Source organism: Balaenoptera physalus, assembly GCF_965194825.1.
Source record: "Balaenoptera physalus genome assembly, chromosome: 5".
Classification (NCBI taxonomy): Eukaryota; Metazoa; Chordata; class Mammalia; order Artiodactyla; family Balaenopteridae; genus Balaenoptera; species Balaenoptera physalus.
In genome coordinates this window covers 116,980,969-117,008,366 of record NC_138884.1, presented here as the reverse complement: position 1 = coordinate 117,008,366, position 27,398 = coordinate 116,980,969, and the positions used below count along the sequence as shown (strand labels likewise).

The following is a 27,398-nucleotide window of genomic DNA, read 5'->3' as shown; positions in this document are numbered from 1 at the left end:
TGTGAAGAAAACTAGCCACAAAAATTTCCCCTTCATTCTTGGTAAAAATACCTATTTCAGAGAATTCTATACTATATAATAACATTTAATTTTAAAGATATAAAGAAAGAATATATAATTATATTAGCATACCTTGCCTAAATTGTAATGATGTCACCAACAGTTTTATCTTTTTAAACTTCTTGAAGGCTTATATACATCATAACTGTCTTGGGATTTTATTTCCCTTAGACCCAACAAAATAATTCCTGACCTCAAAATTACAGTTACTTGATTTTAAATAACATACTTAGAAAACAAATGTATCGTATAATGTTTAAAAAGAAAAAAAGCCTAAATGGCATATGAAATATAGGTTGTATTTTTAAAATAGCAACAATGTTGTTTTATAGTAATGGATGTTCTCCACAATAGTGGGGGGCTGCAGAAGGTGGCTTCATTGCAACTCTTGCTCAGCAACTAACTGCAGCTATGATTTTAGTGGTGTGGTTTCTTGTAAGGTCAGACAGGAAGCGTCAATCCTAGAACCACACAGGTAGACAAAACTTCTCATATACATCTAGTCACTTATATCAGCCAGAAAAGCAGATATGTGTTACTTTTATAATTCTTCATTTTGGGGGTGGTGGGGGGAGTTTTTAGGTCACAGCTAATTTAAATTATATAAAAATTCTCCACGGGTTGCTGGGTATATTCATAGTTGGCACAAGTTAAAAGACAAAAAGTCCCTGTACATCCAGTCTTCTTTTGGTACCCAACTCAAAAAAATATTTTATGTATAAAACAACTATACCCCAATAAAAAAAAGTTTTAAAAATAAAAGAAATATGCCTCCTTCTGTAGTGAAGACCAGCCACTGGACCTTTTGCTGGCTCCAATATGGGGCCTTTCCACGGGTGATATTCAAAATACTTAACAATAAGCATGGTAACGTAAATTAATATATAAATCCAATATTTACATTTTTTTCTATTTTCTAAATCAATTAAATGATGTAGCATACAACTACTCACTAAGCAAAATAAATTGTGCAAATTATTCATCAAAAAAAATTTTATGCAGAAACAACTTATAAGTAGAACTTTATAAATCCAAGTTTAAATTAAGAATTTTAGAAACAATATCATAAAATATAAATATTTTTGTCATGTAAAGCCTTATCATGAATTTCTGTGGTTGTCCATGTCATATTATGCTAAAGTCAACAGCTCTCTGAGAAGCAGCATTCTTCATTTGTTTTTTGTATTCCTCAGTAATATAGGCAACGATATATATTATAGAGATCAAATCTTTGAAAGTAATTTTAATTTTAATCTTAAAATTTAATGTATTAACACATTTTATATGGACAAGGAAAATCCACCTTATTTTTGGTGCTTAAAGGAAACCACCAAGTCAAATTTAATCTTTTTTCTGTTTCAAAGAAGCATCTTTAGTTCAATAAAATGTCTTGGGACAAAATATGCCTGAAATCTTAGGGGACAGTTCTGAGCTATTCCTAAATTAAAGTTCAGTGTTCCGGGACATTGTGTTACAGCAGATGTTATCCTCAATGGCTACCTTGTCTAAGTACAAATCAGCAACTAAAAATATTTACATCTTAGCTCAGAACGTGGAACACACATTCCCCGTTCATCATCTACATAATTGAGTGATCCAAAAATATTTTCTCATCAAAGTATCATTAGTGATCACATAGGATAGTTTTTAAACAATTATACTTTCAAAAATGTTTAAGCAAAAAAAAATAATAAACCTAGGTACTTCCTTTTCTCTAGGGTTATCATGGAAGTTCCTATAGCCCTTGATTTTGAAAGACTTCTCAATACTTAAATATGGACCTAAGAGGAAAATGGTCCTCATCAATGTTCATTATTTTTATCACTATATTCTTTGCTCATAGTAAATGTATACCATGTAGTGGTTAGGGGTATGGACCGCAGAACCAGACCTGGGTTTGAGTTTCAGCCCTACCACTTACTAGCAGTGTAACTTGAGCTAAATAGATTACTTCACCTCTTTAGGCAACAGTTTCCTCATAATGTTGTGAGTATCAAATAAGTTACCACATATAAAGTGTTTATAACAATGACATGTGGTATGCATTCAGTAAATGTTAAGTATCACTGTTATGTTATTCAGGTTTTTTTTTTGGTTTTTTTTTAAGTTCAAAACTTACATTAAAGAGAGGGTCCAGGGACTTCCCTGGTGGTCCAGTGGTTAAGACTCCACGCTTCCAGTGCAGGGGCGTGGGTTTGATCCCTGGTCGGGGAGCTAAGATCCCGCATGCTCTGTGGTGTGCTGTGTGGCCAAAAAAAGAAAATAGAGGGTCCATATCAGACTTCTAGTTGACTGTTAATTAAGTAATCAATTTCTATTCTTATGTCTCTTTAGTACACTCCCTGGTTCATGCATATGTGTGTATAATCTATACCATATAGTACACATATATGTGTGTAAACCGTGTAATGTATATGGTATATGTTTGTATGTATACATGTGCATGCGTGTGCAAAAGAGAGAATATGAAAAACAAAAACATTTAAGGCAAAATATATAATACAGAAAAATAAAATACAGTAAATTGAAAAAACCTTGTCCTTAGATCCAACCTTTCATGATGATAAAGAATACATTTACCCTTTCAGAAGATCACTTTTAAGTAGTTGATAGTTGGAGCTTTGACTGTTTGTTTTGCTATTTGTTTGTTTAGTGTTTCTTTCAACATGTATTCTTCATAATACATTTTGAAATAGTCTTGTTTGGAAGTACAGTCTTAAAACCTGGTATGGTATCAGTTCATGTAGTTTGGAGGTTTCTTGATTTCTAGGCCAACATTTTGTAATGTCGGTTTTATGAGGTAGTCAATCAACAACTTGCCAGAAAATAAAAGTCAAAGGCTTATTTTCTTAAGCATAAGTCATCTTCCCAAGGTAGTTAGCTGGAACATAGCCCTTCTGCCCTTGAACTTCAGCTAACCACCACTCTCTGTTGCCACTTAGGTCACAAAATCTAAGTATATGAACTCTTTGGTATTCCTGAAGGCTGAGTTCATGGTCACTCCGTGCCTGAAAGGCATGAACTGCATAGAAAATCTAGACACAAAAGCAAATGACATTATTAGAAGCAGAGCCTAAAAATTTAGACAAACATAATAAAGACTTCCAAGCTTTTAGAAGAAATGCTGAAGTTTTCTTATTTTTTCAAAGTCACTCCCCAGCTCCTTTGTTGGATTTATTTTGCTAAAGTATGGCCCAAGATGAAAATAGAGTGAAATTTCCATTCTTATTGTTCTGTTGGGAGGAGTCTAAACTGTTCATTCTTGAAACCAATTTGGCATTTTCTATTAGATTTTTTAAATGTTAACTCTTTTTGATTCAGTAATAGCTCTAAGAGTCTCTTCTATGAAATAGAAACATTGGCACAGATTATTGCATAATAATGTTACTGCAATACCCACTTACTTATAAGGTGAAAAGTGGGAGGGAAGTTGGAATAACACTAAAGGTTCAGCAAAAATTAAATTCTACATGCTTACATTAAGGAAATTTGTAGTCATAAAAATAGTGTTTTCTGAGACTAATAACACAGGAAAATGCTTATGATAAAATGCTCAGGCTCCCCCACCAAAAGATACAGAATCAGATGTGCAATATGTGTCTAATATTGTTAGATGGTTTTCTTTGAGTAGTAGAATTAGAGGTGATTTTCATTTTTATTTGTTGACTCATTTCATAAACTTTTATAATGACAGTGTATTAAATTTATAATTTTAAATTATTTGAGTGACCTAGAGAGACTAATAAAATATATTTCAGTCAAAAGAATTTTTCTTTAACCTCAAAAGAGCACTTCATAATTATTAGATGCATAAGAAGCCTCTAAATAAGTGATTAGTCCCTCCTCCACTAAAATCATAAGACTGTTAATAAAAATGTTTAATTATGGTATAAAATTTAGCAATCAACTAACAACATTTATTCATTCATTTAATTAGAAGTTATTGAGTATCTGTTAATTACCAGATATTATGTTATCAGAGAACTTATAACCCAGCTAGGAAAAACAAATGCCAATAAAAAGGGGCACATGCAAAAACAAAAAACAAAACAAAACAAAAAACACCCTACAAATGCAGGTGATATATATATCAGCTAATTGTGAGCTGTGTTTTGGAAGAAGTAACCTTTTATAGGTGACAAAGTTGATAAAAGGGTGGATATGTCTTATTCAAAGGTACAGAGATGAATACATGGAAACAGTATATGGGAAAGGCAAGCAGATTAACTTTCTCAAAATTGAAGGTCAATATAAAAAGGAAATTATGAGAAATAAGGTGACTCCATTGAGCAGGAAAGAGACTGGGTAATGTGGAGGGGGGACTACAGTTGACCCTTGGACAACACCCAGCTGAGTGGGTCCACTTATAAGCAGATTATTTTCAATAAATTATTGGAAAAATTTGGGGAGATTTGCAACTATTTGAAAAAACTCACAGACGAACCACATAGTTTAGAAATATCGAAAAAATTAAGAAAAAGTAAGGTATGTCATGAATGCATAAAATATATATAGATACTAGTCTACCCTTACTTGCATAGGCATAAGATGAGTGATATTTAACATAAAAAATAATGTGTTAGTTTTCTTACTGTTCTATAACTTTTCTTTCAAAGAATTATATTACTGTTCAGTATGCCTCTTCCTCATAACTGGAGAGACTGCATATCAGCCTATCATCACAGGTAAGTGGTTTTTTAAAAGTAAACAATGTTTCCAATATTGTACTATGAATGTGGCTATAATACTGTATGCTATAAAAATTTGATAATGATTCAGTCATTAGTGTATAGACTAGCCTACCATGAAGCAATCATATTGATTACACTAGGCTACCATAAAGCAATCCTATTGCTGCTGCTTTGTTTTCAATGCATGAATCATTATACCTGTAAATAAATATGAATTGCTTTTTCATATTATTTTTTCATTTCTGATGTCTAGTGTTAGCAATACATTTAACATCTACAGTGTTTGGTATCATATAATACAATATTGAAGTGGGTATTAAATGATTCATTTTGTAAACAGATGACATAAACTTGTAGTATCGATAAATACAGTATAGTACTGTAAATGTATTCTTTTCCTTATGATTTTCTTAATAATCTTTTTTTCTAGCTTACTTTATTGTATGTATATATAATACATAAACATACAATATATATGTTAATCAAGTATTTATATTATCAGTAAGGCTTCTGGTCAACAGCAGGCTATTAGTAGTTAGGTTTTGGGGGAGTCAACATTTTTTGTAGATTTTCAGCTGCCCAGGGGGTCAGCACACCTCACCCCCGAGTTGTTCAAGGGTCAACTGTATAGGTACAGTGTAAGCTATTCTTTAGATCTTGGACTATTTAGCTTTTGATGGTATTCTGATACCCCTGACTTATATATCATCTCATCAACTCTAGCATGAGCTCCACCTCAGAGAGAGGAACCACATTTCAACTTTGTTCCATTGACCACATCGTGGTATACAGTAGGAATTCAAATATATGTTGATTTGATTTGAAAGTAAGGCTGAAGGGCTTGGATATCATACAAGAACATTCAAGAGATCATCTTGTGTCATACAAGATACATACAAGACAGATTGGTGGACATGGGTTATTTTGTAATTTTAAAAAGTAAAGAGAAAACAAAAAGGGAGATGCCATAAATTCTTGAGCAATGGAGTGGTAGCAATAATGACCACCTTTTATAACTCTCATAACAGTTTACATGTCAAATGTGCTTTATCCTCAACAACCCTGTGAGCTGTGACTTAAAGAAGTAACAAGCTCATAATCATAGAGCTAGTTGGTACTGCTAGGACAATATCTTCTAACTCCAAATCCTGTGCTTGGTCCATTTCTCATAGTACTTTAGGAACCAAACTCTTGTTCTAGCAAGGATTTGCAGAGTGTATTCTTGTGGAAAGGGACTGGAATCTCTAATATGTTTTGTTCTTTAGAAAGTGAAGACATTGAATATATCCACAAGAACAGAGTGGAGGATTTGGTTTGCAAAAGCTTTCAGGAATATCATGTATCATAACACAGCTTCTGAAATAATCTTAAGAGCCCACAGTAGCAGTTGCTAGCCATCTTTTGCAATTTTTATACATAATGTATATACTTTATCAGTGCAGCTATAGATTTTTTAGCAGGTCAAATTACCAGCTAATATATGATTCCTAAATATTTGTGGTGGTCTTTCAATTTGGCACATATACTCTCAAGGGCAATGTAAAATCTTCTACCTAGATCTATTTGGTATGAAATTATGGCAAAGCTTATATTTTAAACACTCAATATAGATTCTCATAAAATTGTAAACTTAAAGTACAAAATTATAATATATACTTTCAATACTTTAGATGATCATAGTCCAAAATTAACTTAGGATGAGCATTTTTCGGTTTTTATATATGTTTGTGCTTCCACTTAACTTAAGATAGATACTCAAAATGGAAGTAAGTCTGCTTTTAAAGAGACGGTAGTCGATCACGTTAGACTACAGGTTAGAAGTTTTCAATCTGTTATGGATTTAAAAGCTAAAGGTTTTCTCTCTTTTTTAAAATATTTTAATTGTTCTAGGCTGTTGGACTTTCAATGTTATTATGTTTTGGTCCAGACACATTAAAGTTTTGTTAATTTAAGACATAATCATCTAATCCTTTTTCTTCCCTTGGCATTTATGAAAATATATTTTATTAGTTGCTTCTTTGCAATCTGTAAAGCTCTGGTGCATTTTATGGACAATATTTTATGACTACAACCCAGTTCTCCACAGCATTTACTTTTTTTAAATAACACTCTGTATTACTGTATTATTGACTCATACCCAATTTATTACCTACTGTTCATAACCACCAGCTCTTTCCTTGTGGTGCCATTGCCAGTTCAGCATTTCCTTGTTCTATATTTGTGCATTTAATTATTCTCCCTTAGTGAGCCACATTACCTATCTTCACTGAATTTCATTTTATTGATTTCATCCCTGTTCTCCAATTAGCAACAACAAAAATCATAATATATTTTAATCTTTCTTTCCAAAACTAAAAAGCTACAAAACCAGCATTTACAGTATTATATCATATTAGCTCAGGAAGCCAAGATAGTTATATTGCATGAAAAATGCTCATTCTTCTCTCTTACCCATCAGGAGCAAGCTTTCTTGTTCTTTAGTTAACAATTATGAATTGTTATTACACAAGTAATTTTTGTAAAAAACAATTTTAAATAAAGGTAAACACAAAGAAATTTACTAATTTTTATTAATACCTTGTTTTCCTTTTATCCTTTCTTCCTTTTCTTCTTCCTCTTTTCTTTCTATCTACCTACCTACCTAAAGTGGTAATAAACATGTAATTATTGTACACATAATTTTTGCAACCTGCTTTTTCACTTCAAAGTATATTTTAAAATCTTTTCATGTCAATAAATAGCTCTCTAAAGCATCATTTAATGACTACTTAAATATGTTACAGCCTGCTGACTTTTGAAGCACTTTAAAAATAATGACATACTAGACATATAGCATTATCATCATAAGCAGTTGAAAAATGTAAAGAGGAGGGACCGGACAATGAATCTAGAATTAGTGCAAAACCACTTTTTAGATGTCAAAAATTATGTTCTCAGTATTATTTATGTGAAAAAAGAAAAGAGCACTGATTCTCAGCCATTACTTCCCTCTGAAACTTGGTTTTAGCCATTATTAAACTTGGTCCTCTTCGAGAAGTACCAAAGATTATCACATTAGTCCAACATCCTGCTTGCCAAACAAGGCATCTTACATACTGTGGTAGGCAGAATTCTAAGATGGACCCCAAGATTACCACCTCCTGCTGAACTTGTTCTGTATAATCCCCTTTGTGAATATGATGGGATTTCACTCCTGTGATTAGGTTACATTACATGGTAAAGGTAAAGGGATCTTACAGGGGTGCCTAGTAAGGTCCCTAATAAGTTGACTTTGAGTTAGATGAACACTATCCTGAGTGGGCCTGACATAATCAGGTGAGTCCTTTCAAAGAGAGTCCAGTCACCTCTGAAGGGAGAGATTTGAAATCAGAGAGATGCTCTCCTGCTGGCCTTGAGCAAGCCAACAGACATGTCGTGAACTGCCTATAGGGACAGCCACGTGGCAAGGATCTGAGCACAGCCTCTGGGTGTTGAAAGTGGTCCTTGGTTGATAGCCAGCAAGAAAATGGAGACCTTGTTCCCACTGGAACAAGGAACTAAGTTTTGCCAGCAACCATGAGCTTGGAAGACAACCCTGATTTTCAGAAAGAGGCACAGCCAAGCAAACGTCTAGATTTCAGTTCTCCGAGGTTCAAGCAGAGCACCCAGCTAAGCTGCTGCCTGTACTTCTGACCATGGAAACGGTGAGATAATAAATTTATGTTGTTGTAAGCTACTTAGTTTGTGACAATTTGTTATGCAGCATAGAAAACTAATTCAGATCATGCCATTATTATTTGATCAGAAGAGACCTGCAATTTGGGTTGGGTTATTTCAACTCAGAGGAAAGGTATAGGGGATCCTATGTGGCCGCAGGTCCAAGCTGCATTTTCTAATCCAGCTATATTTGTAGTAGTGTTTAGATTTATATCCCTGACACCAGGGTCTGTTTTGAATTAGTTCGCAACTCAGAGGAGAAAGAAAACAAATAGCACTTTATGGAGAGATATCGTTAATATACTTTCTGTTTTGAGCAAAAAAATTATCTCATTTTTTTTCCTCTCAGTAATGGAAACTTCTAATGGATCTAATTCTCATGATATATATTAATAGGTTTACTCAAAGACAGTTACTCTGCAGTAGCAGCTAGTAGGCACTAGATGCAGTTTTAGACTACACAGTTCATGCTGAAAGAGCCTAAGTGAGGTGCTTAATCTAAAAGTCCCTGTAAAGCCAAGTAAAACCTAGAACTCAACATCAAGCCAGCTTTAGGTCATCTTCACAAATTTGGTCCTCCAGTGTCTGTCCTAGGTTATTAAGATAACTTAGAAAGTTATCTTAGTAACCTAGAAGTTATTAAAAGTCAGCCAGGACATTTAATCAAGTATATAGATTTCACTGATAAAAATTCATTTATCAGTTGGTATTTTTTTTGAGTTGTTTTTTAAATTAATTAATTAATTAATTAATTAATTAATTTTATGGCTGTGTTGGATCTTCGTTTCTGTGCGAAGGCTTTCTCCGGTTGTGGCAAGTGGGGGCCACTCTTCATCGCTGTGCGCGGGCCTTTCACTATCGTGGCCTCTCTTGTTGCGGAGCACAGGCTCCAGACGCGCAAGCTCAGTAATTGTGGCTCACGGGCCCAGCTGCTCCGCGGCATGTGGGATCTTCCCAGACCAGGGCTCGAACCCGTGTCCCCTGCATTGGCAGGCAGATTCTCAACCACTGCGCCACCAGGGAAGCCCTATCAGTTGGTATTTTAACATTATATTGTCTTATAGAAACTCTGAATAAACTAAGAGAGTGAATGAGTAATAGAAAAACAGGGTTTTTGAAACTTCAAGACAGAAAAGTAGTAAGAACACACAGTAATGTATAAATGAGTTTAGAATCAGTAGTGACTGGGAGAAAGTACTTGCAAATTATATATCTGATAAAGAACTCTATGCAGAGTATATAAAGAATTCTTAAAACTGTATAATAAGAAGGGAAATGACCCAATTTTTTAAATGGGCAAATATTTGAAAAGACCTTTCACCAAAGAAGATGCAGGAATGGCCAATAAGAACATGAAAGATACTCAATAGCATTAGTCATTAGGGAAATGTAAATCAAAACTACAATGAGACACCACTTCACTTCCATTAAGATAGCTGTGATACATTGCTGTTGGGTACATACAACGGGGCAGTCACTTTGAAAAACAGCTTAGCAATTTTTTAAAAACTTAATCTTACCAATAAGCAATTCCACTCCTAGGGATCTACTCAAGAAAATGAAATTCACACAAAGACTTGCACACAAATGCTCATAGCAGCATTATTCATAATAGAAATTACCCCAGATGTCCATCAGTTGGTGAATGGATAAACAAAATATGCTATATTCATAGAGTAAAATACCATTAGGCAATGAAAAGCAACAAAATACATATACATACTACAACACGGATGAATCTCAAAAAACATGCTAAGTGAAGGAAGTTGGCTGTAGAACACCACATATTGTATGACTCCATTAATACAAAAAATACAAAGAAGGCAAATCTATGGAGGAAAAAAGTGATTAAAGATTTCTTGGGGCTAAAAGTGAGAAAGAGGAGGAGCTGCAAATGGGTTCAAAGGATCTTTTAGGGTGAAGGAAATGTTCTAAAGTTGGATTCAGGTAATGGTTGCAAAACCCTGTTAATATACTAAAAGTCAGTGAATTGTATACTTAAATTGCATAAATTGTATGGTATGTAAATAAGAACTTAATAAAACTATTTTTTAATGTATCAGTCATGAATTGGACAGCAATCAATGTATTGTTGAAAGAAGTTGAATAGACAAAATATTTTTGAAGAGCAGTATGGCAATGTATATCAAGACTTTATATATCCTTTGACACTCCAATATTTTCAGGAACTTGCCCTACAGATATACTCATATATAAGTGTATAAAAATAGATGAACAAGGATCTGGCCTGAAATATTGTTTGAAATTTTAAAAACCTCAAAATATTCTGAATGTCTATTATTATGGTAATAGTTACATAAATTATGATGTATCCAGATAATGAAATACTATGCAGAATTTTTAAGGAAGAAGGTAGATATTTAGGTACTGTTTTATCTAAGATATATTGTTAACTGAAAAAAATTATGTACCATGTATATGTTCCCACTCATCTGAGTATAAATTCACTCATGTAAATACAATATCTGAAAAGATATACCTGCATATTGTCTCTGAAAAGTAGGACTGAGGAGAGAATAAAGACCTTTACTATTAATTTACGTATATCTTTCTACTATTTCAACTTTCCACAAAGAACATGTATTAACCTTATTTTTTAAAAAGAAGTTAAAATTAATTAATAAAAAGCCACTAGGGGCTTCCCTGGTAGCTCAGTGGTTAAGAATCTGCCTGCCAATGCAGGGGACACGGGTTCAAGCCCTGGAAGATCCCACAGGCCCTTACACCACAACTACTAAGCCTGTGCTCTAGAGCCCACGAGCCACAACTACTGAGTCCATGTACCACAACTACTGAAGCCCGCGCGCCTAGAGCCTGTGCTCCGCAACAAGCCCCCGCAATAAGAAGCCTTCACACCACAACGAAGAGTAGCCCCTGCTCACCACAACTAGAGAAAGCCCACGCGCAGCAACGAAGACCCAATACAGACAAAAAAAAAAAAGCCACTAAAGAAAAAAAGCAAATTTAAAAAAGGAACCAGTTACTTGGGGATTAACAGTTAAATATATTGAAACTCTGAGGTAGCAAAAAGGAACCCTATATTATAGTTAACTTACCATTTTGGGAAAGGGTTATGCCAATAGCCTTTGCACTGGTTAAGTGAGGGAAAGGTAGCTTTTAAAAGTTTCAGTATATATCAATAGTATATGTCATCATGCAAGAGATTAAAAATGACTGATTCATAGATAGCTCAATGAAGATACTGCTCTCAGAGGAACTATGGTCAATTTTCCACATGCTACTGATGGCGGTGATCTGTTCAGTATTGAGCTATTTTCCTCTCATGGGGGAAGTATAAAGAGACCATCTTCACTTCACTCTAAGTAGTAACAGCTACTGTTTATTCAGTGCCTACTCTGTGCTGGGTACTTTACATATAAAATTATCTCTAATATCTCTAATATCTAATATCTCTAATATCCACACATCAACTCTGCAAAGTAGGAATTGTTGTCCTCTTTTCTTCATTTGAGGAAACAGGCTCAGAGAATTAAATTCCTTGCAAGAAGGTGCACAGAGAGGAAGTGCTAGAGAGAAGTGCTACAGAGGAAGCTGACGCTTCCACCAGGTCTCACAGTAAGACAGAACATCTCTCATGATTCCAACAGCCAAGCGTCTTTACATCAGGTTCAAATTCTTACCTGTTCATCTACCTCTTGAAAACTGTCAACATCAGTACCGTTTGTATCAGACTTCCCACATGTTCCACTAAGAGATGAGCTGCTAGCACTTATACTACTTTCTGGGGTGCCTGTGACACTGTCACTGGCTGGTCGTGAAGACACAAAGAGGCTGATGTTATCAAAATCATCATCACAGAACCTGTTCTCGGCATCCACCTTCTGCACTTTTGCTGGAGTGTAGGGTTTTAGGAAGGAGGAATACACATATCCTTTTGTAACTGGATAGGAAATAGAAAGAAGAAACATGGTTATTTATAACTCTTTCCAAACAGTTGCATTTAGAGAAGGACACAGAGGCCCCCTGGGAAAATCTCAACTAGAAGAGAGGTGGAAGTTCTTTGCTTCTTATGCAAAAAACTTACTTCCTGTGTCAACAAGCCACCTGCTGGTACTCCCCAACGGATCCTTCTGTTCCATCACAGCCACCAACTCCCCTTCCAGAAGATTGATGTCATATTCTTGTGTAGCGTTGCACTTGCGCTTAGCTTGGTAGAGTTCCTCTGTACTGTACGTGGATAGAAGTTTGCAGCGGTGAGTGTCATTCTGACGTGGCACTTCCGGCTGAGAGAAGTAAGGAGAGATTTTGGTTCAGATAGATGTATAATAAAATCCACACAGATAAATATTGGTAGATATTTCTTCTCTGGAGATTTTTTTAAATGTTGAAGCCATACATTGATTAAGGATTATTTCAATGTTGAGGCATAGATCAGGTTATTATGTGAAAGTATTTAGCTGAGTTATTCAGGGAAAGATTCTCTAGTTAGCACATGAGGGCAGTGTTGTAGAGAAAAAAGAAAATTCGGCTACGAAGGCAGAGGTTCTAATCCTTCTTCGATGTTGAACAATTTTTTAATTCTTTGCCATGCTGTAGGCAATCACTTGTGTATTAAGTGTATTACTTGATAAATAATATTTAATTAAGTAAATTGTACATGTGCATGTATTTTTCCAGGAGATAATATCAGTAAATTAGGCAGGAGTCAAGAGGCCTGGCCCCTGTCCCAGCTCTGCCACTAAGTGACTTTGAGAAAGCCACTTCATCTTTGCAAACTGGGATTCCTTATTGACAAAAATGAAAGGTTCGAACTGTAATGATTTTGCTCTATAAAATTCTGTTCACTCATCCAACAGATATTTATAGAGTGCCTACCTTGTGTTAGGCACCATTTAGGCACTTGTTTTGTACACATCATGTACAAAACAGATAAAAAATCTATGACCTTATGGAGTTCATAGTATAGAGGCTAGAAATAGACAAGAAATTCTACATGTAAGTAGGTAAACTATAGGATATTAGAATGACATAAGTGATTTGGAAAATAATATATTATGATTTGATCAAGGCAAAAAAGTGATAGTCATCATTGTTATTGAATGCTACCAAACTCACCAGAATTTGCACAGTCTTCTTCTTTTCAAAACTAAGTTTCCTCTCAATAAATGTAGCAGTGTTATCCTTCACAAAATTCAGATTTTGAACCTCTTCTAGTACTCGATTCTGAATTTCAGAGATGCTTGAAGTCAGCAGTGGTACCTGTAGGTAGAAATATGACATTCTCAGACAAATACTTAACCATATTAGGTATTGAATTTAGTAGATCTGTGATGAACAGTGAAAAATTATACCATATTCCACAGCAAAAAATTAGGGCAACATTAAAACTCCTATATCAAAACCATCTAATTTGTTGTCTCCAGAAACCCCACAAAAATGACAAGGATTTTTTTTTAAGTTCAAGCCTAAATAAAAGGAAACAGAAGAGAAAAAATTACAATAGCAATAAAATTTTTGGAAGAAAGACTCAGTAATTGATGGCAATAGTCCCCTCCAATGTGGTGGGGTGGTACAGTAGGAAGGAGAAAAAGGCTAAAACAAGAAACATTGGTTAAGATCCTGTGGTGGTTAAAACAAATAAGCAAATTCTTTGATATGTTTCCCATCAAGAGGTGGAGTCAATGTCCCCTTCCCTCAAAATTGGGTGGGACTTTATGATTGCCTCAATGAATAGAATGTTGAAATAAATAGAATAATGGAAGTGATGCTGTTTGACTTTCAAGATTAGGCTAAAAATGATCATGCAGTTTCTGCTGGTTTCTCTTGGGACACTCACCTTAGGGAGACTTTAGTTGCTATGGAAGAAGTCCAGTTGCACTGTGTCCACCACATCAAAAGACCATGTTGAAAGATGGAGTCGGGAGTGGTGGGGGTGGCAGTGGGATGGGTGGGTGTCTGTGGGGCCCCAGCTATTCCAATCCCCAGCTGTTTGAGACTTCTGTCATCTTCCCACCACCAATCTTAGAGGCCTGAGAAAGTCTTTGTGACGACTTCAGCCTCAGCTATTATCTGACTGAGACACTGAGAATGATTACCTGATCCCAGTGAACCCCAGAACTATGAGAAACAATAGTAAGAAATGACTATTGGTTGTTTCGTACCACCATGTTTGGTGTAATTTGTTATGCAGATATAGACAACTGGAATTGTTTTGAAGCAGTTGTATCCCCAGAGTCTTTCTCCATTTCAGTGAATCTTGGTGATTGCTTCTTCCCTACCTTAGCAGAAGATGAACTTTTCTTTTCTGCAAATGGTAAAACAGAGAGTATCTAGACTGGGGACACTGGGCACAAATAATGGTGGGGGACCCACGTTAGAAAGAAGGTAATTAAGTGAGTGGATATAGACTGGACCCAGAGACGCTGCCAACCAGGCCTAGCAGTCAACCATTACCCTTTAGGCAGAAAACTTGAAGGGACATCTCTGGAGACTCTGACCAGCCTAAGAGGAAAGACCTAATGGTGCTATCATCAGGAGTTCCCAAATGAAATTGCAGTCAAATTGCTCTACACAGTAGTGGATGCTTAGAGTTTTCAATGCCTATCTAGGTGCTCAATGCTGCCAATTAGTCCTCAACTCTTTATCAGTGGTGAATGATCAAGTATATCAGACATCTAAGGCATAACTATAACAAGAAAGAAAGAGTCTTATAAAAATAAAAGCAACCTGTTTTCATCTTAAGAAAGCCAAAAAGAACCTTCAAAAATTGAAATCATGGGAACAGAAATAAGAATACATCAAAAGATGGGTTTGAAGATTAAGTAGGAAATTTTCTTAGGAAGTAGAGCAAAGCAATAAAGAGATAGAAAATAAGTGGAAAAAGATACAAGATTAGAGGAACAACCAGGAATTTCAGAAAGAGAGAAAAGAGAAAGGGAAGAGAGAAAAATCATCAATGAAATGTTCAAAGTTTCTAGAAGCAGAAGACATAAATTTTCAGGTTAAAGGATCCCACAAAGCATCTGACACACCAAGGTTCATCATCATTAAATTTCAGACTCATGAAGACAATAAGAAAATTCCATAAGCTTTTAGAATGGGATAGGGTGGGGAAAGTGCATACAAAGACTCAAGAACCAAAATGCACCCAGAGTTCTCAACAGAAACAGTGGAAGCTAGAAGACAATGGAATAATGGAATGCTTTCAAATTCAGGAAGAACAACTTAAAATTTTACACCCAGCCAAACTATCAATTAAATATGATGATAGTATAAAGACATTTTCTGATATTTGATGTGTCAAAATATTAACCTCCCAATTTTCCTTTCTTAAGAAACTACTCAAAAATTTGCTCCCCCAAATAAAGGCAGAAAGCAAGAAGGTCAACATGGGATAAGGAAATGTGAGATCCCACACAGAAGAGAGGTAAAGGGATTCCCCAGAATGATGATGAAGTGTAATCCCAGGATTACAGTTAATTATGAGATAAAAAGCATAACCAGTTCTCTGAGAGATTTCTGCAAGAAGACACAATTAATAGAATATATCACACATCTGAATGTCTTAAGAAGTGATCCAGTCAAACTGGCAGATAAAGTTAGGCAAATGAAAATTAAGCTGATAAAAGACAAACACAATTATTTAAGAAAAACAAAAAAGCTATACATAAAAGAAAAAGTAATCATAGAGTTGTATTGCTGAACTCTAACCAGCATTCACTTTGTGTGCTGAATGTATTTTGTTTGTTTTTTCAAATTTATTCTTCTTCCATTTCCATCCTACTCTGTGCTCTGGAAGGCTGACCAGTATAGAATGTATCAACAGCTTCCTTGCACTCTGGTTTCCAGATGGGTTCTTGCAATGAGAAGCACCCACAGGAAATCAGAATAAGGGAGGAAAGTGAGATAAGGATATTTATTTCCCAATAAATTTCTTTAGTATTTATTGCTTTCTGTAGTATTGACTGATAGTCACAGATCCTGTCAGGTAAACATTTCCACTTAGCTCTCTCTACACATTCCTATAGCTACTCCTTCCCCTTGTCCCTTTGAAGACTGGGTGTTTTAAGGCTCCTTCTTTTATTTTACTGTATATAATCTTTTAAGTTACACTTCAACTTTAAAAGTTTAAAAATAGGGGATTGATCAGAGAAATGCAAATCAAAACCACATGAGATATCACTTCATACCCACTAAGATAGCCATAATAAAAAAGACAGATGTGAGGAAATTGGAACCCTCAATCATTGCTGTTGAGAATGTAAAATAGTGCAGCCACTTTGAAAAACAGACTGGCTGTTATTCAAAAGGTTAACATAGAGTTACCATATGATCCAGCAATTCCACTCCTAGGCATATACCCAAGAGAAATGGAAACATACATCCACTAAGAACTTGAATGTTCATAGCAGCATTGTTCATAATAGCCAAAAAGTGGAAATAACCCAAATGTTCATCAACTGATGAATGGACAAATAAAATGTGACATATCCATACAATGTAATATTATTTGGCAATAAAAAGAATTAAGTTCTGAAACACACTGCAACATGGATGGAACTTGAAAACATTATGCTAAGTGAAAGAAGACACTCACAAAGAACCACATGTTGTATAAGTCTATTTATGCCACATGTCCAGAATAAGCATATATGTAGAGACAGAAAGTAGATTGGTGGTTGTCTGGGACTGGGGAGGTTAGGGGGAAATGTGGAGTCACTGCTAATGGTACAGAGTTTCTTTTGGGGGTGATGACAATATTCTAAAAATTGATTGTGGTGATGGGTTTCACAACTCTTACGAATATACAAAAACCATTGAGTTGTACATTTTAAATGGGTGGAGTGTATAGTATGTGAATTATATCTCAATAAAGTTGTTACCAAAAAAATAGGAGGCTGATTACACACTATTGTACAACTATGTAGTGGACTAATATACAGCTGTAAAAGAAATGAGGAAGCTCTCTATGTACTGACACGGATGTTAAAAGCAAGTTGCAGAATGGTACTATACTTTGCTAGTTTGTGTAGGAAATAAAAATATATATTTGCATTTACATTTAATGGCACAAAGAAACTCTAAGTATATAAAAATGAACTAATATCAGTGGGGGTGAGAGCAGGAGTTGGAGTGGTTTGGAGACAATGAGTATGGGACTGCTTACTTATTTTTATATAGTTCTTCCTTTTGAGCCAAGTAAATGTAGCACCTCTTTATTCAACTTAATTTAATTCAGAGGATAATTTAAAAGTTAATTAAATATACAGTAAAAAGTAAAGTAGGGACAATTAATTTTCCTCCAAATGTTGTCCATTAAATATCACACGAGCTGAATGATAAGTAATACACTTGAAATGAAGGGCCAAGAAATGAAGCTGATTTTTAAAAAATTGATATTAGGTTGTAAATATCTTTCTTCCTCTTCAGAAAATAATTATAAGGACTTCCCTGGTAAAGAATCCGCCTTACAATGCAGGGGATGCAGGTTCAATCCCTGGTAAGGGAGCTAAGATCCCACATGCCACAGGGCAACTAAGCCCGCGCGCCACAACTACTGAGCTCTGGGTGCCTCAGCGAGAGAGCCCACGTACCACAAACTACAGAGCCCACGTGCCACAACTACAGAAGAGAAAACCTGCACGTCACAGCTAGAGAGAAGCCCGCGCACCACAACAAAGAGCCCACGCGCTGCAGCAAAAGATCCTGCATGCCTCAACGAAGATCCCGTGTACTGCAACTAAGACCCAAGGCAGCCAATAAATAAATAAATAAATAAATAATAAATAAATCTTTAAAAAAAAAAGAAAATAGTTCTAAAATCATACCCTAATAGAAAGCTAAGATATATACATATATTTATACATATATATATATTTCTTTATTTTTTTTTTCCACACGCACATCAGGCTTCTCTTCCTTGGAGGAAAACAAAAGCAAAACAAAGACTGGTTTGACTGATATCCTATTTCTGTCACTACACTGAGATGGCCTTATTTTTGGATCCATGTCTCAGTCATGGTTAACATTTAAAAACGGTTGAATGGGAAGAGAATACAAAATATAAGTTGATAAGCTTCAACATAGCATCAGGCAGATGGAGCTACATTGGTTCCCTCAATGAGGGGAGCAAAGCTGAAAGATGTTTGGTGTTTGAAAAGGAATTTCCAAAAAGAGCTCCAAGCGTATAAGTCACAGCACAGCAGCACTAGGAAAACTGATTTCACCTTCCTGTGGAGAAGAGGGATGAGGACCAGAACATTCTCTGACTGGCTTCAGCAAACATAGAAACCACACGCATGCACCACACTCGGGCATGCTATGAACAGGCTGCTTTGCACGGTGTGCTTTCTGACAGATTCCGTAGGCCAAGGTAGCCAAGTGCGGGCGCTGTGCTTACCGGCACCACCGTGGAATAAACCCTCTGGGCCAAGAGCATCAGGTCCCTGAGGAGGGTGATGAAACTGCACAGGCAGTTCAACAGAATCTTCCGCGCGGCCCGGTTGAACACCTGGAGCTCTTGCACAAGCTGGGCGTTGAGGGCCTCATATTCCCTTTTGGCCAAGTCCGACTCATCCGCCGCCACCCGCTGCAGGTGGCTGTTGTAGTCCAGCAGTTTGTCATAGCGTTTCTGGATTAGCTTCTGGGGCCCTGGGAATAGGGACCGCAGGGCTGACAGGGGCGTCAGGACAAGCTTCTGTAGATGAGCTGCCTGCCGAAAGAGCAAAACAATCCCATCACAGAAGGAGGAACACCCAATACCACGTCTGGAGTTGTTATCAGTAGGCTTCCTTCCTCCCTGCAGGAACACAAAGGAAGGCAGGAAAGTATCTAGACAAGTTGAAAGAGCATGGGATCATTTTTTTGTCTAGCTAAACCTATTCAAGGACTTAAAACAGCAACTCTAGACTCTAACGTTGAACCTCAAGAGTGAACAGGAAGAAGAATACAAAAGTTGAAACCTGCACACCCAAACTATGCTCCACCCTTCTCTCTACAGCCGTTGGTTTTGTCAGTGGGGTCACGTCCCTCAACACTTTCCCCTTCGCCTTCTTTCTAATCCCAGAGCCAACTGGAGCTTCTCCAGAACATGGGTTAGGGGGTAATCTCCACCTTTGACTACCAAGACTGCGTAAGTTATTCACATATCATTCCCTTCCTTTGCTAGTAATAAAAGGAAGACAATTGGTCTTAGGAGAGGCTGTATCTTATTCCTCCCACATCTACCCCAATTCCCTGGCTACCCTGGTGGCTGATTTTGGTAGTGGAATCCTATCCCCTATACAGATAGTCCCCCCTTATTACGGGTATTTTTGTTCCCGTTATAGAAATGACCAGAGAGTTATTGCTTCCTCTTTAAATACTTTGAAGGATTAAGCTGATGCTGATTCTAAATTGTTATATTTTTAGGTCTGAGTCATTGAAAATGAACATTGTATTAATGCCTGACTCCATGCCAGCAACTGTGCACCCTCGATTTAATTTCTTCTATTTCCCTTTCCTCCCCTCTATTCTGAAGTACACTAGTATCTTACATTTGCTGACTGCCCAAATTTATCATATATGCTTGGGTGTCATGATTATGTTATGGCAATTTGGAAGTAGTTTTCTCTTTCGTACCCTGAAAGATGTTCTAGGGAATCAGCATCTGAGCAGCAGCTTGTATTAATTAAGTGACCTCTAGTAACTTTGTCTGAACTCATGGGAAATCTAGAAGAGGAGGGAGACCAATCTCTTACTGGCACCAGCAATAGCCAACACAGATTAAATTTGATGTCTAGCTTATGAAATAATCATTATATACCTGCAGACTATTTAATGAGTCCTTCAACTAAGCAAGGAATCTGTTTACTGTTCTGGGATACTGTGTTTGTGACATGCTTGAATTCTACAGGAAATCTAATTACAAAATTACAATATAATTACAATGTATAAGTCCTATGACCCACAGACATGAACCAGTTCATCTGTACCTGGGAATTATGGTTGGAACGAATAAGAATCGGATTTTATTCTAATATTCTGTGCTATACAAAATGTGTAGATAGGTACCTCTCATGATTAGATAAAAATAATTGCTCTGCCTTTAGATAGATTCGAGCTCTTAATATTTGATTTTTAAAAAGAGTTCAATATACCTTATCATAAAAAGGTACTTTTATATTGAGCTTTCTGATAATTATTTTAATTTAGCATAATTTATCATCCTGTGGTTATATGCAAGGTAGGGAAGGACACCTTTCTTCATTCTGTCAAGTTCTGGGGCATGCTTGATGAAGGAGAAGCTATATACCATGCTCTCCATGGTGTTCAAGAAATAGTTATTACCTTAACTAATGTCAGAATTAAGCTAGAGAGCAAACCCTTAAGGACTTTTCTAAAATGTGCTTACTGTAATTAAGCCCAGAAAACATATAAAGAACTAGGCACACTTTTTCTATTTAACATGTTGTAAAAACTGACTTTCTCCTTTCTCTCTCTCTCCCTCTCTCTCTCTCCCTTCCTCCCGCTCATCCATCTAATCTACCATGTTAGTTCAGATGTAATCGTGACTTTCCATTCCCCAGTGCCAGGAAAGCTAGATGCTTCTGGGTATTTTTCTACTGGAGTGGGCACTATCTCAGTATCCCTTCCCAGGATTCGGAAATATGAGATGGGGGACATTACTGGGATTTGAGGCTGGTAGGAAAGCTAAACATCCTCCAACACAAGGGTCACTCAATGAAGATTTGTCTGACCCCACATGCCAATAATACCATTACAAAAATGCCAGTTTCAAGGATCTTCAAGATGATGGAGTCTATTATATCTTTTATATAATACTTGAAATACTACTATGAAATAATAATACCTATGGAACACAAGATACTAAATTTAAATTAGTATTACTCAGACTGGTTTGCCACCCAAATACTTTCTCAGCTCAAGCATGTTTTTAATGATTCCCAATCTATGTTTTATGATTCTGTATATTTTACAGAACTCTCAGAAAACAAATATTTTACCACAGAACAGAAGATATAATATATGACTCAAATAAAGCACTTTCTGAATAGGAAGGCCTTACTTTCCAGTGAATAATATGTTAATAAAAGTCACATCCTCAGAAAGTATCTTTGCTCCTCATGTAAAAACTCTAGGCATTTCCAGAGACTCCTCTAAGAAAATCACATCTTTCTAACTTAATAAATCCCTGATACACAATATGCAGACTTAAACTAAATATTGATTTTAAAAGCTGCACAGACACTGACTACCCTAGAAACAGAGTCTGGAGCCCTCTTAAATTTTGATTATAGTAAAAGCCTCACTAATCCACTTCAAAATATTTAGTGATAAAAAAATCTCCTGTTTAAATCTACTAATTTTAACATTAGTATTTGCTTTAGTGTATGTTTTATTTTTAACTCCAAAAAAGTAAATGAAAAGCAGCTTTTCTCTTAACCCTACTATTTCATTTGCATTCATCTGCAGGTATAAATAACTTACAAAGTCATCAGAGGGATTTGGGGCATTACTTGGAACTTCTGAATAGCCCCTCTCCTCCTCATCTTTGTTGTGTGAAATCTCTTGGAGCTCCATTACACTCTGCAGAGCTAAAGGCATGGCATCCTGAAACCCAAGAACAAAGTTACCAAAAGGGCAAAGTTCTGAAGTCAGTACAATTAAATGTATCCCAAAAGTGCACTTCATCAACATAACTATTACCACTGAGAGAAAAAGAAAAAAAGGAAGGAAAACATTTTATGAACACTTTGTACAATCAGGTTACCTATAACAATCTATTTCCTTACTTTTCCCCCATGTCACTTTCTCATACTGCTCTGTAGGTATGACACCCTCTTTTTTTTTTTTTAACATCTTTATTGGAGTATAATTGCTTTACAATGGTGCGTTAGTTTCTGCTGTATAACAAAGTGAATCAGCTATATGTATACATATATCCCCATATCTCCTCCCTCTTGCGTCTCCTTCCCACCCTCCCTATCCCACCCCTCTAGGTGGTCACAAAACATGGAGCTGATCTCCCCGTGCGATGCAGCTACTTCCCACTAGCTATCTATTTTACGTTTGGTAGGGTATATATGTCAATGATACTCTCTTACTTCGTCCCAGCTTACCCTTCCCCCTCCCCATGTCCTCAGGTCTCTTCTCTACGTCTGCATCTTTATTCCTGTCCTGTCCCTTGACACCCTCTTTTATTAAGTGGAGTCCATCTTAAATTCCCTCTTTGGCCATTCTTCATCATTCAATTCTTACAGATCTCTTATTTTAAAAATCACTCTTCTTTGATTTATGTCTTTACTTGTCTTTAGTGAATTTAATCTTCTCTTTAAGAGAACATGCTCATACTTTTTCTGAATCAATTAGTGGAAATGGAAGACTTTTCTGTAGATATTCCCAAGAGGCACTGACTCCCTGAAAAGTGTATCAGGGACAGGGTTCTCACTGTCCTCTGGATGTTATAGCTATGTTTTTGTTTTCCTTTCACAGAAGGCAGTGCCTTAGGAAGAGATTAGCAAACCTGACTGCAAAATCAGGCTTTGCATCAGTTAATAAATAAGAAAAGAATGTGGCTTGTTGGTTATGTGACATAGAACCTTGTCTCCAAATCGCTATGCCTGTCAACTTAATCTTCTGTTGGTGTGATAGTCTATCAAAGAATGCAAACATCTTCCAAAACAGACATCCAAGAGAAAAACTGGAAAATAGAAAGGAACAATTTATTAACTAACTTACATGTAATTCTACTAACTTTCCATGTCTCATAGTCGTGACCATTGTCAGTATGTTGTTAAGGACACTACGTCCCCTTTATGAGATCCATCAGAAGAAACTCCTGACTGGTCTTTCTACTGAATATAATTATACTGTACTCCAGCTGGTTTGTCTAAGTCAGTGATTCTCAACAAGGGCAGGAAAACCTAGGGGACTGGAAATTTGTGGAGGTGTTTTTGTCTTCTACTCTGATTGTGTGGGGATATTTGCATATTGTAGTTCATAATATTTTGTTAGAACATGTTTTCCTTGATATTGATTTTCTTTTATGTATACCTACCTACCTAAGGTTAAATTATCTATGAATTTCATTCAGAACTGTAAAGGGGGCATTACAAAACACTGATTATAAAATAAATAGAGGTGTGTGGTTTGTCTTAGAATTGTGATCATATACCCCTTTTTGGGTTGGCTGCTAGGTAGCCTGCAGCTAAATTTAAGATGCACCTGCGGGTTTTTGTGGGTTTTAGGGCATTTATATTATGCACTTTTTACTTTTTAACTCCTCTAATTTTATGTTACGTCTCCTTTTGATTTTCTTTTTTCTTTCAGGGCTACTCTTAAATTTGCAAATATGTGTTTCAGGTACTGGAAAGAGATATGTTAGTATAATCAAACAAATCACATTTCTGCCTTGTCTGCCATTTTGTGTTAATTAACTCATCTCTTTTACAAAGAAAACATGCTGATGGTCCAGCCCTACGTGGCAATCATATGAACAAATGCCCCACCATATGGCAATTTGGATTGGGGGAAGGATGGAAGAGGTAAGGGAACAAAGAGCAAAACCCAAGTCTTTATATTGGCTTCCTTCACCAGCAGCTTGCAGCCTCCCAAACTTGATACAATAAGCGTCATCATATAAATGATGAACAGTCACATTTACTCTTCATAATAACCAGAGACATCAAGACCTTTTTGTGGAAACATTGAAAACGGTTGTGCCTTACCCACCTGTACGTGTTGAAGACAGAATGAAATGTTCTTCACACAGTGCCGCACAGTCTTTTCTAAAGATCTAAATAGTTTTTCTTCTCTATTAAAGGTATTGTCTTTCACCTAAAATATAGATGAAATTATTTATTTTTATAACTCAGAGGAATCTGGTACTTAAAAAAATCACAAACCGTACTGGCCCAGCACATTACAAAAAACTCCTTGTTGAGATGAAAACGTTTCATGCTACGTTCTCTTTTTTTTAACGTCTTTATTGGAGTATAATTGCTTTACAATGGTGTGTTAAGTTTCTGCTTTATAACAGAGTGAATCAGCTATACATACACATATATCCCCATATCTCTTCCCTCTTGAGTCTCCCTCCCACCCTCCCTATCCCACCCCTCTAGGTGGTCACAAAGCACTGAGCTGATCTCCCTGTGCTCTGCAGCTGCTTCCCACTAGCTATCTATTTTACATTTGGTAGTGTATATCTGTCCATGCCACTCTCTCACTTCAACCCAGCTTACCCTTCCCCCTTCCCTGTGTCCTCAAGTCCATTCTCTATGTCTTACGCTGACTGTCTCAACACAGAACTTTCTGTGTCCAGCACATGGCACAGCTGATGTTCAAATAGTGTAACAAAACCTCATGGTGTCGCTTAATTTGCTGTTCAGTTTTCACATTGCTTCACCTATGTCACGGTAGCTGTGGGATGTAAAACTTTTCTCTGCAGTTTTTAATAGCATGTATTATGTGTGTACTCAAATGACACTGCATTTGTGGCTCTATAAAATAATTAATAAAATTAAAATGAAAAATTAAATTAAAATAAAAATTTGATCTATTGATTAGAATTTATTGTTTTGCTGATATGACTCATCCCAATTTATTTCACAGTGGTTATTTAGAAAATATTCTTAGGGTCTTCGCTAAAGAAATATGATAATTCTTTATCAACTCAAATTTGAAAGATGATGAAAAATCTTAACAAAAACCGTTCTTCTGTTAGGAAAACTCTGCAGAGTTAAGATAGTGATCACATGTGTTCAGTTATTTTTTTGTTATCTTACATGTATACCTACTAGCATTCAGAAAAATATGCTTTTTTTATATGCTTGTGACAACTTCTAGGAAGACACATTATTCTATCAATGATGAGAGGTATTTCTTGGTGTTCAAAAAGGCTACAAAATATCAGAACCAGCTTTGTGTTGGCAAAATCTGTGTGAACACACATCTGTTTTGTGGAATATTTTGTGTATTCTTCAGTCTGGTACTGGCTAATAACCATAGCTGTTCTCAGTTCCTACATTTGTTAATTTAAGGTGGTTGACCTTAGAACTGAATGCATAGAAAATGGTGACGTTTTACTTTAGTAGTTTAAAACCCCTTAATATTATTTATCTAGAAAGCTTTTCGTTAAACAGGCAGCATAGTTCTTTGTAATCCACACAAAATTCATCACCCTCTGCCTTAGCATCTCTATGCTCTGACCCAGTTTAAGGCATATAACAATATGCTGGGCAGAGTTTTTAAAAAGCGGTTTTCAAGGACCAACTATTTTACTTTGTATATCTTGGCCGAGACCCACATGATGCTAAAGTAAGAGGTTCAAGGATCACACGATGAAAAATACTGCCTAGTTCTACTTCTTTATTGCCAAGCCTTCTCTTGTTGCTTTATTTTGTTGGAATATGCTGCTGTCCCTTTTCTGCCCTGCAAAATCCTGTTTATTTTTTTTTTAAGGACTTGCTCAACTGTCACCCCTGCTACAAATCCTCCCTCTAGTTCCTATTCTTTCCACTTCATAAAATTAATTGTACCCTCCTATGTGCTCTTACAACACTAATGATTTAAGTAATTTTCTCCACTGATGGATTGCAAACATTGGAGATGAAGTATTTTTTCTTAATATAATAATCACTAACATTTATTAAGCACTAACTATGTTCTGGACACTTGTGCTAAAAACCTGTCTTCCATTTTCTCATTTTAATTCTTATACAACCCTATGGGTTAGATGCTACGATAAATCCCATTTTAGAGATAAAGGAACAGAAGTTCCAGGAGGTGTGGCAGAGATTGTGAACATTCCTGCTATTGACCTTCTACCAATGGTACCTGCACCTCTAGTTTAAGGTGGACACAGCTGTCCTGCTAGAGACAACCCTTTCCAGACTCCCTTGCAGCTGGCTCTGCCTTTGTAACTGGGTTTGGGCAAATAAGTTGTGAGTGAAAGTGATATGTTTCATTTCTGAATCTTGGCCTTAGAACATTTCCCTTGGGACTTTGAATGAAGACATGGCAGTGACCCAGCTTCAGTGAGGCAGATGAAGACCATATGTTTAGGAAACATCGCAGCGCAAAACTGGGGAAAACTGGGTTCCTGAAAGATCTTGTGCAGCACAGCCCATCTGAACTATTTTAAGAGAGAGAAATAAATGACATCTGACTTAAGCTGCTATGTTTTGGAATCTCTTTGTGACAGAAGCATGGCCTTTACCCTAACTAATATAGAAAGTTAAAGAAACTTACCCATGTTAATAGTTAGGTCCAGGATTCCAACCCAAACCATCTGAATTTAGAACCTCTCTGCATTTGCAATCTCTAACAGTGTCGAGTAAGAGTTCAATACATGTGTGATGAATGGAATAGAATCTTCCTCTTGGGTAATAGTTTTATACCCTAACTCCACCAAATATTTCACTTGAGCTGCTGACAAGTGCAAAATTGACTGATTTGAGATTTATCTTTTCTACAGTCCAGCCTATGCAGCTGATTTTCTGATTAACAGTGAAATGCTTCATTGCTGACAGGACATCCTCTCAAAGATTAAGGGGAAAAATCTAATTAATATCCCTTCAGGCGACTTTAACTACAATTCACTTTTAGTTCACAATTGAAAAATATCAGAAGCTGATGATAAGTACTTTAAACACTGTAACAGCTTCTACAAGAGCCTGCTCAGAATTAAGACGTGCCTATTGTTCCTCAGTAGTATTGACTTGGGTCAGAAGCAATATCCCAACGAGTAGGGGAGAATGTTTAGACTACATTTACACATGCCCATGGAGGCTACAGTCTCTTCTTCGAATGAATTCCCAATTCAGTTTTATTACTGTAGTCTTTAGTTGAAACGTCTGGATTTTCCTTTTCCTGATCTATGACCACACACCATAAATGTCCCAAGCTTCCCACATTATAGTTCTACATTGAGAAGAGGAGCCTGGAGTTACCTCCTCTATGCAATAG

At 36.3% G+C, this 27,398-nt stretch overlaps 1 protein-coding gene across 1 annotated transcript in view; it reads right to left on the bottom strand.

Annotated features, from left to right (window-relative positions):
• Positions 1-60: 60 nt before the first annotated feature.
• Positions 61-27,398, bottom strand: part of ARHGEF38 (Rho guanine nucleotide exchange factor 38) — a 148,556-nt gene continuing 121,218 nt past the window's right edge. Inside the window, exons 8-14 of the mRNA XM_082463099.1 lie at positions 24,162-24,266; positions 21,918-22,040; positions 18,829-19,140; positions 13,545-13,688; positions 12,514-12,712; positions 12,110-12,369; positions 61-3,095 (exon numbers count right to left, since the gene is read on the bottom strand). Coding sequence (XP_082319225.1) covers positions 2,910-3,095; positions 12,110-12,369; positions 12,514-12,712; positions 13,545-13,688; positions 18,829-19,140; positions 21,918-22,040; positions 24,162-24,266 — 1,329 coding nt within the window. The 3' untranslated portion in view covers positions 61-2,909. The remainder of the gene's footprint in view (positions 3,096-12,109; positions 12,370-12,513; positions 12,713-13,544; positions 13,689-18,828; positions 19,141-21,917; positions 22,041-24,161; positions 24,267-27,398) is intronic.